Raw genomic sequence first — 20,429 nt, forward strand, 5'->3', positions numbered from 1 at the left:
CAAGATGTCATCCTTTCAGCCATCTAGTTCACCAATCGGCCCAAAAATGCAATATGCAAAACTCTAGGTCCCAAGGGAAACTTGTACATAAAATTTGAGAGAGATCCCTTCAGTACTTTCTAAGAAATAGCTGTAACAAACTTCAGCAATTATCAAAATCCAAGATGGCAGCCTTGTTCACCAATCAGAATGCAAAACTAAGGCCTTTGAGTGGAAGATGGATATGAAATTTGGGACAGATCGCTTTAATGCTTTCTGAGAAACACAAATGGACCATGGACAAAAGGCGATTTGAACAAGAGATCCCAGAGGAATCTTGGCATCCACCAAAGAATGATCTACATCTGATAATGGAAAGAGGAATCTTTTCTCTGCATTTCAAACTTTTTCAAACATACTACATATAAAAGTTGAGATAGATTGATTCAGTACTTTCTGAGACAAAAAGGTAACAAACTACAACTATCAAAATCCAAGATGGCAGCTGGTCTGCTATCTTGTTGACCAATCAGTCCCAAAGTGCCATATGCACAACTAGGGCCCTAGGGGAACATACATTATAAATTTAAGGCAAATCCCTTCAGTAATTCCCAGAAATAACAGAACAATATCTGTATGACCAATCTAATGATCAATACATTATACCTATCACAATAAGTAACATTCTTTAAATTTCGTATGAGAAAATTGCTATTGAACAAACATCACATTAATATGACAAATTAACATGGTTTTATCAAATTCTAGTACACAATGCTAATAAAAACAATCTACACACTCATTAACAAAAATCCAAATATTTTTCGTTCTTGATGGAAATACAGAGAAGAAAGGTTCTTGTAATATCCCACCTTTAATCTACATTACTCTCTCTGTAGAGAACCTTGAGGAAATACAGAGACGAAACATCCTTGTTATATCCCATTTTTAACCTCCATTCTCTGTAAATGTCCTCGAAACAAGAGGCCCAGAGGGCCTGTATCGCTCACCTGGTTTTTTGTTAGTAATTATCACAAGACTCTGACAATTAGAAAAATAAGCAAAATTGACTCCCAAAGTTTAATTTTGAATCACAACCATACAATGATGCTATTGATACCATACAAATATGCTATTCAATACATAGGTTCAGAGACAAAGTAATTTATATGAAAATAGTAGCCTAATTGACCTTTTTGACCTCGCATATATTGCTGTTTAAGGCCAGGGGGTAAGCCCTATCATTTGTACAATTTCAAATCCCAACCCTATAAGGATGCTACCATTGCATTATAAGTGCTCTTCCATTCTTAGTTGCAGAGAAGAAGTCGTTTATATAGAAATAGCTAAATTGACCCCTTTTAACCCCACCCTTCAGGCCCCCGGGGGGTCAGCCCCATCATTTGCAAAATTTTGAATCCAAACCCTATAAGGATGTAACCATTGCATTATGAGCGCAATCCCATGTTAAGTTGCAGAGAAAAAGTCATTTATATGGAAATTGACCACTTTTGACCCCGCCCCTCAGGTCCCGGGGGGTCGGCCCTATCATTTGCTCAATTTGGAATCCCCAGCCTACAAGGATGCTACCATTGCATTATGGGTGCTATACCATGCTTAGTTGCAGAGAAGAAGTCGTTTATATGGAAATAGCCAAATTGACCCCTTTTGACCCCGCCCCTCAGGCCCCCGGGGGGTCAGCCCCATCATTTGCACATTTGGAATCCCCACCCTATAAGGATGCTACCATTGCATAATGGGTGCTATACCATGCTTAGTTGCAGAGAAGTCATTTATATGGAAATAGCCAAATTGACAGCTTTTGACCCCGCCCCTCAGACCCCCGGGGGGTCAGCCCCATCATTTGCGCAATTTTGAATTCCCACCCTATAAGGATGCTACCATTGCATTATGGGTGCTATACCATGCTTAGTTTCAGAGAAGAAGTCGTTTATATGGAAATAGCCAAATTGGCCCCTTTAGACCCCGCCCCTCAGGCCCCCGGGGGGTCAGCCCCATTATTTGTACAATTTTGAATCCTCACCCTATAAGGATGCTACCATTGCATTATGGGTGCTATCCCATGCTTGGTTTCAGAGAAGAAGTTGTTTATATGGAAATAGCCAAATTGACCCCTTTTGACCCCGCCCCTCAGGCCCCCTGGGGGTCAGCCCCATTATTTGTACAATTTTGAATCCCCACCCTATAACGATACTACAATTGCATTATGAGTGCTATCTCATGCTTAGTTTCAGAGAAGAAGTCGTTTATATGGAAATAGCCAAATTGACCCCATTTGACCCCGCCCCTCAGGCCCCCGGGGGGTCAGCCCCATCATTTGTACAATTTTGAATCCCCACCCTATAAGGATGCTACCATTGCATTATGGGTGCTATCCCATGCTTGGTTTCAGAGAAGAAGTTGTTTATATGGAAATAGCCAAATTGACCCCTTTTGGCCCCGCCCCTCAGGCCCCCGGGGGGTCAGCCCCATCATTTGTACAATTTTAAGTTAGTAGCCCATAAGGATGCTACCAGTCAAATTTCGTTGAAATCCGACCAGCGGTTATGGAGAAGAAGTCGATTGTTGACGGACGCCGGACGACGGACGACGGACGACGGACGCCGGACGCTGCGGTATCCCATAAGCTCACCTCGGTCCTTTGGACCAGGTGAGCTAATAAATACAGAATTACTTTAAACCTTCTTTAGAATCACAGATGAATAAAAAATGGAAAGAGGACAAACCAACCAGGTCAATGAATAGCCCAGCCTTGTGGAGCCTTTTCTCATTCATATAAGGATTTAAGGTCAATTTTGTTGCTTGTATTGACTGATGAAGAAAGTTAATCTCGTGCAAATGAAGTGAACTGCGACAAATACACAGTACCTGAAGGACAGTCAAGGATCAGAAAGAACAAATACACTGTACCTGAAAGACAGTCAAGGACCAGGGGACAAATACACTGTACCTGAAGGACAGTCAAGGATCCAGGGACAAATACACTGTACCTGAAGAACAGTCAAGAATCCAGGGACAAATACACTGTACCTGAAGGACAGTCAAGAATCCGAGGACAAATACACTGTACCTGAAGGTCAGTCAAGGATCCAGGGACAAATACACTGTACCTGAAGGACAGTCAAGGATCGAGGGACAAATATACTGTACCTGAAGGACAGTCAAGGATCCAGGGACAAATACACTGTACCTGAAGGACAGTCAAGAATCCAGGGACAAATACACTGTACCTGAAGGACAGTCAAGAATCCGAGGACAAATACACTGTACCTGAAGGTCAGTCAAGGATCCAGGGACAAATACACTGTACCTAAAGGACAGTCAAGGACCAGCGGACAAATACACTGTACCTGAAGGACAGTCAAGAATCCAGGGACAAATACACTGTACCTGAAGGACAGTGAAGGACCAGGGGACAAATACACTGTACCTGAAGGACAGTCAAGGATCCAGGGACAAATACACTGTACCTGAAGGACAGTGAAGGACCAGGGGACAAATACACTGTACCTGAAGGACAGTCAAGGATCCAGGGACAAATACACTGTACCTGAAGGACAGTCAAGAATAAGACAAATACACTGTACCTGAAGGACAGTCAAGGACCAGGGGACAAATACACTGTACCTGAAGGACAGTCAAGGATCCAGGGACAAATACACTGTACCTGAAGGACAGTCAAGGATCCGAGGACAAATACACAGTACCTGAAGGACAGTCAAGGATCCAGGGACAAATACACTGTACCTGAAGGACAGTCAAGGATCCAGGGACAAATACACTGTACCTGAAGGACAGTCAAGGATCCAGGGACAAATACACTGTACCTGAAGGACAGTCAAGGATCCAGGGACAAATACACTGTACCTAAAGGACAGTCAAGGATCCAGGGACAAATACACTGTACCTGAAGGTCAGTCAAGGATCAAGGGACAATACACAGGATAGGGACAAATACATGTACCTGAAGGACAGTCAAGGATCAGGGACAATACACTGTACCTAAAGGACAGTCAAGGACCAGGGGACAAACACACTGTATCTGAAGGACAGTCAAGAATCCAGGGACAAATACACTGTACCTGAAGGACAGTGAAGGACCAGGGGACAAACACACTGTATCTGAAAGACAGTCAAGGATCCAGGGACAAATACACTGTACCTAAAGGACAGTCAAGGACCAGGGGACAAATACACTGTACCTGAAAGACAGTCAAGGACCAGGGGACAAATACACTGTATCTGAAGGACAGTCAAGGATCCAGGGACAAATACACTGTACCTGAAGGACAGTCAAGGATCCAGGGACAAATACACTGTACCTGAAGGACAGTCAAGGATCCAGGGACAAATACACTGTACCTGAAGGACAGTCAAGGATCCAGGGACAAATACACTGTACCTAAAGGATAATCAAGGATCCGAGGACAAATACACTGTATACGTACCTGAAGGTCAGTCAAGGAGTCAAAGGGCAGATAAAGATTTTCATTTTCTTATGGGGTATTTAAATATTACTTTAATTTATAAAATATTTACATCCATTGACTACAACAGCCTACTGTTAAAACACACAACAAAGGTTTAAAATATACACAGGTATATAAATATTATTTTAGATTTGCTATAAATATACAAAATGTTTTATAACTCGGCGTTGCATAAAAGGTTTAATTTTATCCATAACAGTAATATTATATCAAAACATGGTGTTAATGAGATGAGGAAAGCAAACAGAGAATATACAACAGCATAACACAGACGGGAGAGGTAGAGAAATACCCGAGTCCCAATAAATATTATAAAGCGGAGCCCTTCAACATTGCTCAAAGTTGGCTGAGAGTGTGTGTAGTCGATTACTATGATAATTAAATACCTAGAAAGAAACTGTTCAATACACAGGGACTTGTAAATATTGAGGTTCAATACACAGGGACTTGTAAATATAGAGGGTTTTTTGTTGTGTACATGTATATACTATATATAATATAAAACTACAAATGAACCAATGGAATGACTGAACAAAGCATTACCTGCCTTAAAAAATGTCACCCGTATTCCTTATGGTTAAATATGTACATATTTACTACCAACTTATATTCTCAAAAAAGGAAACACAACTTTGAATACAAAACACAGCATTCACATACCTTTATTCCACTTACTGCAATAAATTTATAAAATTAGCCAATAAAATAACAGCGATTGCATTTTTCTGGTAACAATAACACCTAGCTGTATTAGCTTGTGAAATGAAATGTGGAAGTGATATATTACATGAAAATATAATTTCTGGTCTTGTTTTGTAATTAATAGGCAATATAGAATAGGTGTGTGTATACGCATATTTTCTATGAAAAAATCAAAGCGTTCTGTTTATGTTAACAGAATATGTGTGTTTGTCCTTCAACAGACAGACATAGCTATAGTGAGGTAATCCAAATGCATTGTTCATGTTCAGTATAATGGTAGTAAATATGTACACATTTAACCATATTGGACAGAATATGGGTGACCTTTAGAATCAGGTAGGTTTAATTCAGTCATTCCGTTGTGCACAGTTGATCCCCTGCCATCTATATTTACAGGTCACTGTAGTTCAATATACCTATCATTTACCCAAATTATGATAGTAATTATTACAAATCAGGATTGAGATTTAGGCTTGACCCTGTGTAGCGATTAAACAATGTCTAATCAATAAACTTTTGCATAGCTTTGTACCATGATGAGGGGCTCTTAAAAGACTACGACAAACTATTCTAAATTACATGTTGCTGGCGAGAAATTGGTAAACTTGGCGTAGAAACGGCTGTCATGTGAACTTCAACCCTCTGTGGAGAATGTCCATTATCTGTGGCAAGGTAACCATTATGATGACTTGAGCTTTGTATTAGGACCTTGGACACATGTCGACTCTCATTTAATCCCTCATTGTCCGCACTCAGTGAATTTTTCATCCGTTGTATCTTAGCTTGAGACAGACGGAGCGTATCACTACGCGATAATGTCACTGCCTCAGTTACTACACGGTCCTCAGCATGGTCTACCCAATCTGTATTCTGAACAGACTTTTTCATGATGTAGCCATCAGATTTACTAATGGGGATATTAACAACATTAGGGTATTCCATCTCTTCTTTCCCATTTCCGTTCATGTTATCATATTCTGAGTGCTCTGAGGGGGTTTTCAATTCTCCAGCCAAGTTCTCAATGGTTGTGTCCCGTGAAGGCTGTTCTAACAATATCTCACCTTCAGTAGAAGCATCATTCATAATGGGGGTGAATCTCATCATACCAATACTGCCACCCTCAGATCCATCAGCAAATGAAGTCCTAGAGCTTTGCATGGAAACTTTGGAACTAAAATCTGCGAGAGAAAGTCGAGAGTTGGCAGCTGTATCGTAGTAGGAGGAGCGATCATCTACTGAATAATCAGAGAGCCTACTTGACTGCATAGACGCACTGTCTGTACTGCGTGTCATTTCTGGAGTACCTGAACTAGTCAAACCACGCTTCTTCATGAAACCTGATTTACCTTTGTGTGGATTACGTTTAAAGTGTTCATCTACAGATTCAGGGTTTCTACTCTTTATGATTTGTTCAATACTTGGCTCGATTTCCAGACCAAAGGGTAGAGTAGGAAGTTCATTGGTCTTTGCTTTGGGAGGTACTTCCATTTTCGCTTTCCTCAACTCTTCTTTTGCCACTTGTAATTGGTCTATCACAGTATCATCATCATAGCCAAAGTCCTTCTCAAGTCCTGACTGAAAAAACTGCAGGATATCATCCACATTCATCTTCAGAAGTTTTCCTAAAACCAAAAAAGTGATACTGTCTGGTAAATTGATTATACAGTTACAAAAAGAAATACTTCTGTATTCAGTCTTGTCATAGATAAGTTCCAAAACAACACAGTTTTTTTAGCCTGATTTTATTTAACCTTAGCTTGAAAGTGAAATTAATGTCTATCATTCCAGAGCATCAGGCCCAAATTCCATTCACACTTTTACCACTTACCTAATAATTTTTTTTTATATATATATTACTCTTTGGCATTGTTTTCTGTTTTAATAATGACTTCAAATTCATTCATACAACAGTATTGTTACATAAGTGTTTACCATTATATTATTTATCAAAATTATTGTGCATATTAACGTCGGTGCAACTTTATATAACCCTGTGTCATACTTACGTCGGTGTAACTTTACGTCGGTGTAACTTTATATAACCCTGTGTCATACTTACGTCGGTGTAACTTTACGTCGGTGTAACTTTATATAACCCTGTCTCATACTTACGTCGGTGTAACTTCAAATAACCGAGTGTCATACTTACATCGGTGTAACTTTATATAACCCTATGTCATACTTATGTCGGTGTAACTTTGTATAACCCTGTGTTTTACTTACGTCAGTGTAACTTTACGTCGGTGTAACTTTATATAACCTTGTCTCATACTTACGTCGGTGTAACTTTATATAACCCTGTGTCATACTAACATCGGTGTAACTTTATATAACCCTATGTCGTACTTATGTCGGTGTAACTTTATATAACCCTGTGTCATACTTACGTTGGTGTAACTTTATATAACCCTGACTCATACTTATGTTGGTGTAACTTTATATAACCCTGTGTCATACTTATGTCGGTGTAACTTTATACAACCCCATGTCATACTTACATCAGTGTAACTTTATATAACCCTGTGTCATACTCACGTTCGTGTAACTTTATATAACCCTGTGTCATACTTATGTCGGTGTAACTTTATATAACCCTGTGTCATACTAAGGTCGATGTAACTTTATATAACCGTGTGTCATACTCACGTTTGTGCAACTTTATATAACCCTGTGTCATACTCTTGTCGGTGTAACTTTTTATAACCCTATGACATACTTATGTCGGTGTAACTTTATATAACCCTATGTCATACTAAGGTCGGTGTAACGTTATATAACCCTGTGTCATACTTATGTCGGTATAACTTTATATAACCCTGTGTCATACTTATGTCGGTATAACTTTATATAACCCTGTGTCATACTAAGGTCAGTGTAACTTTATATAACCCTGTGTCATACTATCGTTGGTGTAACTTTACATAACCCTGTGTCATACTCACGTTGGTGTAACTTTATATAACCGTGTCATACTCACGTTTGTGTAACTTTATATAACCCTGTGTCATACTCACATCGTGTTAACTTTATATAACCCTGTGTCATACTAAGGTCGATGTAACTTTATATAACCGTGTGTCATACTCACGTTTGTGCAACTTTATATAACCCTGTGTCATACTCTTGTCGGTGTAACTTTTTATAACCCTGTGTCATACTTATGTCGGTGTAACTTTATATAACCCTGTGTCATACTTATGTCGGTGTAACTTTATATAACCCTGTGTCATACTAAGGTCAGTGTAACTTTATATAACCCTGTGTCATACTATCGTTGGTGTAACTTTACATAACCCTGTGTCATACTTACGTTTGTGTAACTTTATATAACCGTGTCATACTCACGTTTGTGTAACTTTATATAACCCTGTGTCATACTTACATCAGTGTAACTTTATATAACCCTGTGTCATACTTACGTCGGTGTAACTTTATATAACCCTGTGTCATACTTACGTCGGTGTAACTTTATATAACCCTGTGTCATACTTACGTCAGTGTAACTTTATATAACCCTGTGTCATACTTACGTCGGTGTAACTTTATATAACCCTGTGTCATACTTACGTCGGTGTAACTTTATATAACCCTGTCTCATACTCACGTCGGTGTAACTTTATATAACCCTGTGTCATACTCACGTCGGTGTAACTTTATATAACCCTGTGTCATACTTACGTCGGTGTAACTTTATATAACCCTGTGTCATACTTACGTCGGTGTAACTTTATATAACCCTGTGTCATACTTATGTCGGTGTAACTTTATATAACCCCGTCTCATACTTACGTCGGTGTAACTTTATATAACCCTGTGTCATACTCACATCGGTGTAACTTTATATAACCCTGTGTCATACTCACGTCGGTGTAACTTTATATAACCCTGTGTCATACTTACGTCGGTGTAACTTTGTATAACCCTGTGTCATACTTACGTCTGTGTAACTTTATATAACCCTGTGTCATACTTACGTCGGTGTAACTTTATATAACCCTGTGTCATACTTACATCGGTGTAACTTTATATAACCCTGTGTCATACTTAAGTCGGTGTAACTTTGTATAACCCTGTGTCATACTTATGTCGGTGTAACTTTATATAACCCTGTGTCATACTTACGTCGGTGTAACTTTATATAACCCTGTGTCATACTTACATCGGTGTAACTTTATATAACCCTGTGTCATACTTATGTCAGTGTAACTTTATATAACCCTGTGTCATACTTACGTCGGTGTAACTTTATATAACCCTGTGTCATACTTATGTAGGTGTAACTTTATATAACCCTGCGTCATACTTACGTCGGTGTAACTTTATATAACCCTGTGTCATACTTACGTCGGTGTAACTTTATATAACCCTGTGTCATACTTACGTCGGTGTAACTTTATAATTGTATAGGCCATTCCAGTAAGTAGGCTCTCACCCTCAAGCATCAGGATGTCCCATAGACGAAGATTAAGAGTGTACGGCACCTAGATAACAATACATATGTGGATATGAATGTTATTCTACCCAAGGCCCCACAAAATAAGGCTTGCACCACATTTTGGATTGCAAGAATTTAAATACGAATGAGTATTTTTCTTTCATATCAGGGCATTAATAATTACTATGGATATAGCAAAGCGATGACCTAATTTAGCTATTAAGACTTTTTGTTGAATTCGTCTTCATGTCATTGTTTTATTTTTCATTTAAACATGATCCTATCACCACTAGGCATTATGACATGAGTAACATTGAAAAAAGTTTGATAAAGCTTAACTCTCTCTGTATCTATCCTACATGATCTGTGTAGTCACCATATCTCTGTACGTATCCTACATAACATGTGTACTCACTCTATCTCTGTATCTATCCTACATAACATGTGTACTCACCCTATCTCTGTATCTATCCTACATAACCTGTGTACTCACCCTATCTCTGTATCTATCCTACTACATAATCTGTGTACTCACTCTATCTCTGTATCTATCCTACATAACCTGTGTACTCACCCTATCTCTGTATCTATCCTACATAACATGTGTACTCACCCTATCTCTGTATCTATCCTACATAACCTGTGTACTCACCCTATCTCTGTATCTATCCTACATAACCTGTGTACTCACTCTATCTCTGTATCTATCCTACATAACATGTGTACTCACTCTATCTCTGTATCTATCCTACATAACCTGTGTACTCACTCTATCTCTGTATCTATCATACATAATCTGTGTATCATCCTATCTCTGTATCTATCCTACATAATCTGTGTACTCACTCTATCTCTGTATCTATCATACATAACATGTTTACTCATCATATCTCTGTATCTATCCTACATAATCTGTGTATAACCCTATCTCTGTATCTATCCTACATAATCTGTGTACTCACTCTATCTCTGTATCTATCCTACATAACATGTTTACTCATCCTATCTCTGTATCTATCCTACATAATCTGTGTACTAACTCGATCTCTGTATCTATCCTACATAACCTGTGTACTCACCCTATCTCTATATCTATCCTACATAATCTGTGTACTCACTCTATCTCTGTATCTATCGTACATAACATGTTTACTCATCCTATTACTGTATCTATCCTACATAATCTGTGTATCACCCTATCTCTGTATCTATCCTACATAATCTATGTACTCACTCTATCTCTGTATCTATCCTACATCACATGTTTACTCATCCTATCTCTGTATCTATCCTACATAATCTGTGTATCACCCTATCTCTGTATCTATCCTACATAATCTGTGTACTCACTCTATCTCTGTATCTATCCTACATAACATGTGTACTCACTCTATCTCTGTATCTATCCTACATCACATGTTTACTCATCCTATCTCTGTATCTATCCTACATAATCTGTGTATAACCCTATCTCTGTATCTATCCTACATAACTTTTGTACTCACCCTATCTTTGTACGTATCCTACATAACCTTTGTACTCACCCTATCTCTGTATCTATCCTACATAATCTGTGTACTCACTCTATCTCTGTATCTATCCTACATCACATGTTTACTCATCCTATCTCTGTATCTATCCTACATAATCTGTGTATAACCCTATCTCTGTATCTATCCTACATAATCTGTGTACTCACTCTATCTCTGTATCTATCCTACATAACATGTGTACTCACTCTATCTCTGTATCTATCCTACATCACATGTTTACTCATCCTATCTCTGTATCTATCCTACATAATCTGTGTATAACCCTATCTCTGTATCTATCCTACATAACTTTTGTACTCATCCTATCTTTGTACGTATCCTACATAACCTTTGTACTCACCCTATTATCTCTGTATCTATCCTACATAATCTGTGTACTCACTCTATCTCTGTATCTATCCTACATCACATCTTTACTCATCCTATCTCTGTATCTAGCCTACATAATCTGTGTATAACCCTATCTCTGTATCTATCCTACATAACCTTTGTACTCACTCTATCTCTGTATCTATCCTACATAATCTGTGTATTCACTCGATCTCTGTATCTATCCTACATAACCTGTGTACTCACCCTATCTCTATATCTATCCTACATAATCTGTGTATTCACTCGATCTCTGTATCTATCCTACATAACCTGTGTACTCACCCTATCTCTATATCTATCCTACATAATCTGTGTACTAACTCGATCTCTGTATCTATCCTACATAACCTGTGTACTCACCCTATCATAACCTGTGTACTCACCCTATCTCTGTATCTATCCTACATAATCTGTGTATAACCCTATCTATCCTACATAACCTTTGTACTCACTCTATCTCTGTATCTATCTACTCCCATAACATGAGAGTCGACTGGTCAGCCGTTTTTTTATCGGACGTTATTTTGCTGACTGTCGACTCTCATTTCTGAAGGCCTATTTCTTTGATGCAGTTTCCGACGTCAGATGAAGGCGGGATGAAAAGTGTAATAATATCAATAATATCTTGCTCTGACAGTGATAAAATTGATGTGTACTTACAGTTTAGGTATTAATTATCCCATTTATCTATGTAAACCATAACTTGAGGCCTCATAAAATAGTATTTTAGCGGAATAGATATGATGAATCCCTTCTGTAACATTTTGACCTAGTTTTAAATATGGCGGCTGGTTACTACAAAAAACGGAACGTGAATTCAAGCGGGCAGAATGCAAGTAAAAGTAAAGGCAGATCAAGCGTTTTGGGGACTTTGCAATTCATTTTTTCTATTTACCGGCCAGATCGCTTTCATCATGAAGTTTTGTCTGGGTCATGAGATGGATTTTACGGCTGATTTTGTCAAAATACTTGTTGATTTATGAAAAAGAGGTAGGTATTTGACATTGATGATGATTTAAATATGATTAAAACGTTTTATATTGTCACAATCCAAACTTTGAAAATGTTACCCTCAGCATCAGGTAAATTGCCTATCGGAAGTTAGAGGTTAGACCGACGTAATGTTCCAAAAGTGTCTCGTCGTGCTATACCTCTAACATTGTTGGAGTATGTATCTATCCTACATAACATGTGTACTCACTCTATCTCTGTATCTATCCTACATAATCTGTGTACTCACCCTATCTCTGTATCTATCCTACATAACATGTGTACTCACTCTATCTCTGTATCTATCCTACATAACATGTGTACTCACCCTATCTCTGTATCTATCCTACATAATCTGTGTACTCACTCTATCTCTGTATCTATCCTACATAACATGTGTACTCACTCTATCTCTGTATCTATCCTACATATATAACCTGTGTACTCATCCTATCTCTGTATCTATCCTACATAACATGTGTACTCACTCTATCTCTGTATCTATCCTACATAACCTGTGTACTCACCCTATCTCTGTATCTATCCTACATAACCTGTGTACTCACTCTATCTCTGTATCTATCCTACATAATCTGTGTACTCACTCTATCTCTGTATCTATCCTACATATATAACCTGTGTACTCATCCTATCTCTGTATCTATACTACATAACATGTGTACTCACTCTATCTCTGTATCTATCCTACATAACATGTGTACTCACCCTATCTCTGTATCTATCCTACATAACCTGTGTACTCACCCTATCTCTGTATCTATCCTACATAACCTTTGTACTCACCCTCTCTCTGTATCTATCCTACATAACATGTGTACTCACTCTATCTCTGTATCTATCCTACATAATCTGTGTATCACCCTATCTCTGTATCTATCCTACATAATCTGTGTACTCACTCTATCTCTGTATCTATCCTACATAACATGTGTACTCACTCTATCTCTGTATCTATCCTACCTATATAACCTGTGTACTCATCCTATCTCTGTATCTATACTACATAACATGTGTACTCACTCTGTCTCTGTATCTATCCTACATAACATGTGTACTCACCCTATCTCTGAATCTATCCTACATAACATGTGTACTCACCTTATCTCTGTATCTATCCTACATAACATGTGTACTCACTCTATCTCTGTATCTATCCTACATGATCTGTACACTCACTCTATCTCTGTATCTATCCTACATAATCTGTGTACTCACCCTATCTCTGTATTTATCCTACATAATCTGTGTACTCACTCTATCTCTGAATCTATCCTACATAATCTGTGTACTCACCCTATCTCTGTATCTATCCTACATGATCTGTACACTCACTCTATCTCTGTATCTATCCTACATAATCTGTGTACTCACTCTATCTCTGTATTTATCCTACATAATCTGTGTACTCACTCTATCTCTGTATCTATCCTACATAATCTGTGTACTCACTGTATCTTTGTATCTATCCTATATAACCTTTGTACTCACCCTATCTCTGTATCTATCATACATAACATGTTTACTCATCCTATCTATGTATCTATCCTACATAATCTGTGTACTAACTCTATCTCTGTATTTACCTACATAATCTGTGTACTCACTCTAACTCTGTATCTATCCTACATAACATGTTTACTCATCCTATCTCTGTATCTATCCTACATAACCTGTGTACTAACTCTATCTCTGTATCTATCCTACATAAACTGTGTACTCACCCTATCTCTATATCTATCCTACATAACCTGTGTACTTACCCTATCTCTATATCTATCCTACATAATCTGTGTACTCACCCTATCTCTATATCTATTCTACATAATCTGTGTACTCACTCTATCTCTGTATCTATCCTACATAACATGTGTACTCACCCTATCTTTGTATATATCCTACATAACCTGTGTACTTATCCTATCTCTGTATCTATCCTACATAACATGTGTACTCACCCTATCTCTGAATCTATCCTACATAACATGTGTACTCACCCTATCTCTGTATCTATCCTACATAACATGTGTACTCACCCTATCTCTGTATCTATACTACATAACATGTGTACTCACCCTATCTCTGTATCTATACTACATAACATGTGTACTCACTCTGTCTCTGTATCTATCCTACATAACCAGTGTACTCACCCTATCTCTGAATCTATCCTACATAACATGTGTACTCACCCTATCTCTGTATCTATCCTACATAACATGTGTACTCACCCCTATCTCTGTATCTATCCTACATAAACCTGTGTACTTATCCTATCTCTGTATCTATCCTACATAATCTGTGTACTCACCCTATCTCTGTATCTATCCTACATAAGCTTTGTACTCACCCTATCTCTGTATCTATCGTACATAACCTGTGTACTTATCCTATCTCTGTATCTATCCTACATAACATGTGTACTCACCCTATCTCTGTATCTATCGTACATAACCTGTGTACTTATCCTATCTCTGTATCTATCCTACATAACATGTGTACTCACCCTATCTCTGTATCTATCCTACATAACATGTGTTCTCACCCTATCTCTGTATCTATCCTACATAACATGTGTACTCACTCTATCTTTGTATATATCCTACATAACCTGTGTACTTATCCTATCTCTGTATCTATCCTACATAACATGTGTACTCACCCTATCTCTGAATCTATCCTACATAACATGTGTACTCACCCTATCTCTGTATCTATCCTACATAACATGTGTACTCACCCTATCTCTGTATCTATCCTACATAACATGTGTACTCACCCTATCTCTGTATCTATCCTACATAACATGTGTACTCACCCTATCTCTGTATCTATCCTACATAACATGTGTACTCACTCTATCTCTGTATCTATCCTACATAACATGTGTACTCACCCTATCTCTGTATCTATCCTACATAACATGTGTACTCACTCTATCTCTGTATCTATCCTACATAACCTGTGTACTCACCCTATCTCTGTATCTATCCTACATAACATGTGTACTCACCCTATCTCTGTATCTATCCTACATAATCTGTGTACTCACTCTATCTCTGTATCTATCCTACATAATCTGTGTACTCACTCTAACTCTGTATCTATCCTACATAACATGTTTACTCATCCTATCTCTGTATCTATCCTACATAACCTGTGTACTAACTCTATCTCTGTATCTATCCTACATAAACTGTGTACTCACCCTATCTCTATATCTATCCTACATAACCTGTGTACTCACCCTATCTCTATATCTATCCTACATAATCTGTGTACTCACCCTATCTCTATATCTATTCTACATAATCTGTGTACTCACTCTATCTCTGTATCTATCCTACATAATCTGTGTATCACCCTATCTCTGTATCTATCCTACATAACCTGTGTACTCATCCTATCTCTGTATCTATCCTACATAACATGTGTACTCACCCTATCTCTGAATCTATCCTACATAACATGTGTACTCACCCTATCTCTGTATCTATCCTACATAACATGTGTACTCACCCTATCTCTGTATCTATACTACATAATCTGTGTACTCACTCTATCTCTGTATCTATACTACATAACATGTGTACTCACTCTATCTCTGTATCTATCCTACATAATCTGTGTACTCACCCTATCTCTGAATCTATCCTACATAACATGTGTACTCACCCTATCTCTGTATCTATCCTACATAACATGTGTACTCACCCTATCTCTGTATCTATCCTACATAACCTGTGTACTTATCCTATCTCTGTATCTATCCTACATAATCTGTGTACTCACCCTATCTCTGTATCTATCCTACATAAGCTTTGTACTCACCCTATCTCTGTATCTATCGTACATAACCTGTGTACTTATCCTATCTCTGTATCTATCCTACATAACATGTGTACTCACCCTATCTCTGTATCTATCGTACATAACCTGTGTACTTATCCTATCTCTGTATCTATCCTACATAACATGTGTACTCACCCTATCTCTGTATCTATCCTACATAATCTGTGTACTCACCCTATCTCTGTATCTATCCTACATAACATGTGTACTCACTCTATCTTTGTATATATCCTACATAACCTGTGTACTTATCCTATCTCTGTATCTATCCTACATAACATGTGTACTCACCCTATCTCTGAATCTATCCTACATAACATGTGTACTCACCCTATCTCTGTATCTATCCTACATAACATGTGTACTCACCCTATCTCTGTATCTATACTACATAACATGTGTACTCACCCTATCTCTGTATCTATACTACATAACATGTGTACTCACTCTGTCTCTGTATCTATCCTACATAACCAGTGTACTCACCCTATCTCTGAATCTATCCTACATAACATGTGTACTCACCCTATCTCTGTATCTATCCTACATAACATGTGTACTCACCCTATCTCTGTATCTATCCTACATAACCTGTGTACTTATCCTATCTCTGTATCTATCCTACATAATCTGTGTACTCACCCTATCTCTGTATCTATCCTACATAAGCTTTGTACTCACCCTATCTCTGTATCTATCGTACATAACCTGTGTACTTATCCTATCTCTGTATCTATCCTACATAACATGTGTACTCACCCTATCTCTGTATCTATCGTACATAACCTGTGTACTTATCCTATCTCTGTATCTATCCTACATAACATGTGTACTCACCCTATCTCTGTATCTACCCATACCGAAATAAAGCATGCTTTTATGATGCTTTTAGTGACATATTTTAGTACTTTTTCTAAAAAGTACAAAAAAAGCATGCTCTTTTAGTACTTTTTCCGGCCACACCATCAGGGCAGAGTACTTTTTTTGTACTTTTTTTGGACTCTGAAATTTTGCAGAGTACTTTTTTTGTACTTTTTTTGGACTCTGAAATTTTTCAGAGTACTTTTTTTGTACTTTTCTGGACTTAAACATTCTGCAGAGTACTTTTTTTGTACTTTTCTGGGACTTAGTCATTTTGCAGAGTACTTTTTTTGTACTTTTCTGGGACTTAGTCATTTTGCAGAGTACTTTTTTTGTACTTTTCTTGGACTTAGAATTATTCACATGGTATGAGAAATGTTCAGAGTACTTTTTTTGTACTTTTTTTGGACTTAGAATTTTTCATAGGATGAATGGGAAATGTTCAGAGTACTTTTTTTGTACTTTTTTTGGACTTAGAATTTTTCACAGAGTATGAAAAATGTTGTGTACTTTTTTTGTACTTTTTTGGGACTTAGAATTTTTCATAAGGCATCACCATTTCAGTGTACTTTTATTTTGATTTTTTTTTCTACTCCAATTTTCTTTTAGGGGGAGTTTTTTTAACAAAATTATATATTTAATTAAAAATTGTTTACAACTGAACATATAATATAAAGAAATATAATTCAACTACCGGTAATTAAGATGTTTATTTAATAAGTGAATGTTGCAGATGATGTTTTGAATAATTTTACATTCTTAATGCTAAGTTTTTATTTTCATTTCTTTACCATAAATGTTTAAATTATTTCTAATCACTTAAGTGTTCACCTTAAAATATTGTTGAAATGTGTTTATATAAGTGTTCACCTTAAAATATTATTGAAATGTGTTTCCAATTCCCTTTCTCTCTAAATGAGTTAAAATGTAGTAGTATACACTAGGCCCATGTACATATATGTTACATAAAACCAATGCCTATGTGATCAGCATAAGATGCATTAAAATTAGAGTCTTAATTATCAACAGTCACGTGCACACTGACACACAAATCGCCTGTCTCTGACCACAGGTGTTCGTTTCTAATATAAACATAAGTATAATACTGGGTCAAGGTCTATAACTCGGCCGGCCATATAACAGTACCCAATTTCAGAAAAAGTATGATTATTAACCAACCGTATAGGATATGATAATAGGAATACTCTCAATCGACAGCCAGATAATTTATCTTTAATTTGGTATATGATACAATATATATCATGCCGTATAAATGTCACTAGGTATCCAGAAACATCGGAAAACAGCCAGATTTCAACTGGTCGGACACTGTGGTGTCCTCCGATAAACACGCCAGGGCTCTAATGGGTAGCTCAAAAACCACTGCATGTCAACACTTCAGCGTCATAAGAATGAAAGTTTGGTAGAAAACAAACTTACTGGTTAGTAAATCCATGGATAAATACCATCCATTTGCCTAACGTAGCCCTTTGAAATTTCCGATTGAAAAATTTATGTCTCTAGCCGCCATGTAAGTATGTGTGCAGTAGATTTGTTTTGTCGGCGTTGATTGGCTCTCGAAAATTAATTGACCAATCAACGCCGAGAAAACAAATGTACTACACACATATCAACATGACGGCTAGAGACACACATTTTTTCAATCGGAAATTTCAAAAAGCTGTATTGAGCAAATGGATGGTATATAGATAAACGCTAACATACCGGTAAGTTTGTTTTTTACCAAACTTTAATTCCTATGAAGCTGAAATGTTGACATGCAGTGGTTTTTGAGCTACCCATTAGAGCCCTGGCGTGTTTATCGGAGGACACCACAGTGTCCACCAGTTGAAATCTGGCTGTTTTCCGATGTTTCTGGATACCTAGTGACATTTATACGGCGTGATTTATATTGTATCATATACCAAATTAAAGATAAATTATCTGGCTGTCGATTGAGAGTATTCCTATTATCATATTCTATACGGTTGGATAATAATCATACTTTTTCTGAAATTGGGTAGTGTTATATGGCCGGCCGAGTTATAGACCTTGACCCAGTATTATACTTATACTTATATTAGAAACGAGCACCTGTGCTCTGACCAGTGGTTTCACACACAATAACGATTTACAACCAGGTAAACAAGCCAACACATGTACATTAGTCGTTCTGCACGGACCTAACAAAACTCTCCCCTGGGTCAGACTCATGGTCCCATACGATAATAAATAGTTTGTGAAAGTATTTCCATCCTCATATAATGATTAAATGGTTTCAGTATAAAATCTCAACAAACTAACCAAAACAAATAGACATGCCGGGGATACTCCGTTGCACACACTGTTGACGTAAATATGCTATCGGTCTGATTTATATGTAAAAGGAAATACAAGCTATCATAGATGAATTTGTCAATGGAATTTTATCAACTCATTTGTTTACACCGACTCGGACATCATAGTAGGCTAACCAACAAAACACTCACGGCTCATGTTTACGTAGGCCTGGATGTTTCTGGTCAGACACATGGTCTTATACGATGATAAATAGCTTGTGACTATATAATCTTTCCAGCATCACAACGATGAAATTGATACTTTAAAAAGTTCCTCCAAACCATGCCAAAACAAGGGTTTTGTTTATTTTTTTTTTATATAAAAATCTCGATCTTTTCACGACATGCCGGAAATGGTTCTTATTACAAATACTCTGTTGTCGTGATTATAAATTGGTTTACACCTCGCGTCAAAAAGTGGATTTATTAATATAATAGTTCGTATATTTTCTGTTTTGATATATTATCACAAACTCTCAACAAAAATTTAGGAATTAAGAGGTTTGGTTTAGACGATATGATCGTACAACATTCTTTTGAATCACGTAAGAGGCCTACAGGTGTCTGTTTGTAATACAGCAACTAAATGCGGATTTATCAGCACACTAGTTCATTTGTTTGCGTTTTTTATTCCTTGTCCTAAGTTAATAATAAAACGTGAGGAATTGAGAGATTTTGTTTAGAAATATTATAGTACAGCATTCCTTTGTGAAAGACGTAAGCGGCCCCACATGTGTTTGTCACGTGATTATTTGAGCGGGAAACACAGAATGTGAAACAGCTGGCTGGCGGCCATATTTGTTTACGTCTGTCAGCT

At 37.4% G+C, this 20,429-nt stretch overlaps 1 protein-coding gene across 3 annotated transcripts in view; it reads right to left on the minus strand.

The window, feature by feature from the left end:
• Positions 1-4,018: 4,018 nt before the first annotated feature.
• Positions 4,019-20,429, minus strand: part of LOC138308070 (USP6 N-terminal-like protein) — a 120,928-nt gene continuing 104,517 nt past the window's right edge. For 2 of the 3 annotated variants that reach the window (XM_069249034.1, XM_069249027.1), the window contains 2 exons: positions 9,574-9,673; positions 4,019-6,814 (listed from right to left, as the gene is read on the minus strand). In XM_069249034.1, coding sequence (XP_069105135.1) covers positions 5,763-6,814; positions 9,574-9,673 — 1,152 coding nt within the window. In that variant the 3' untranslated portion in view covers positions 4,019-5,762. The remainder of the gene's footprint in view (positions 6,815-9,573; positions 9,674-20,429) is intronic. The other variant, XM_069249021.1, reaches the window with a different exon arrangement.

This window comes from Argopecten irradians, chromosome 1 (genome assembly GCF_041381155.1).
Source record: "Argopecten irradians isolate NY chromosome 1, Ai_NY, whole genome shotgun sequence".
Classification (NCBI taxonomy): Eukaryota; Metazoa; Mollusca; class Bivalvia; order Pectinida; family Pectinidae; genus Argopecten; species Argopecten irradians.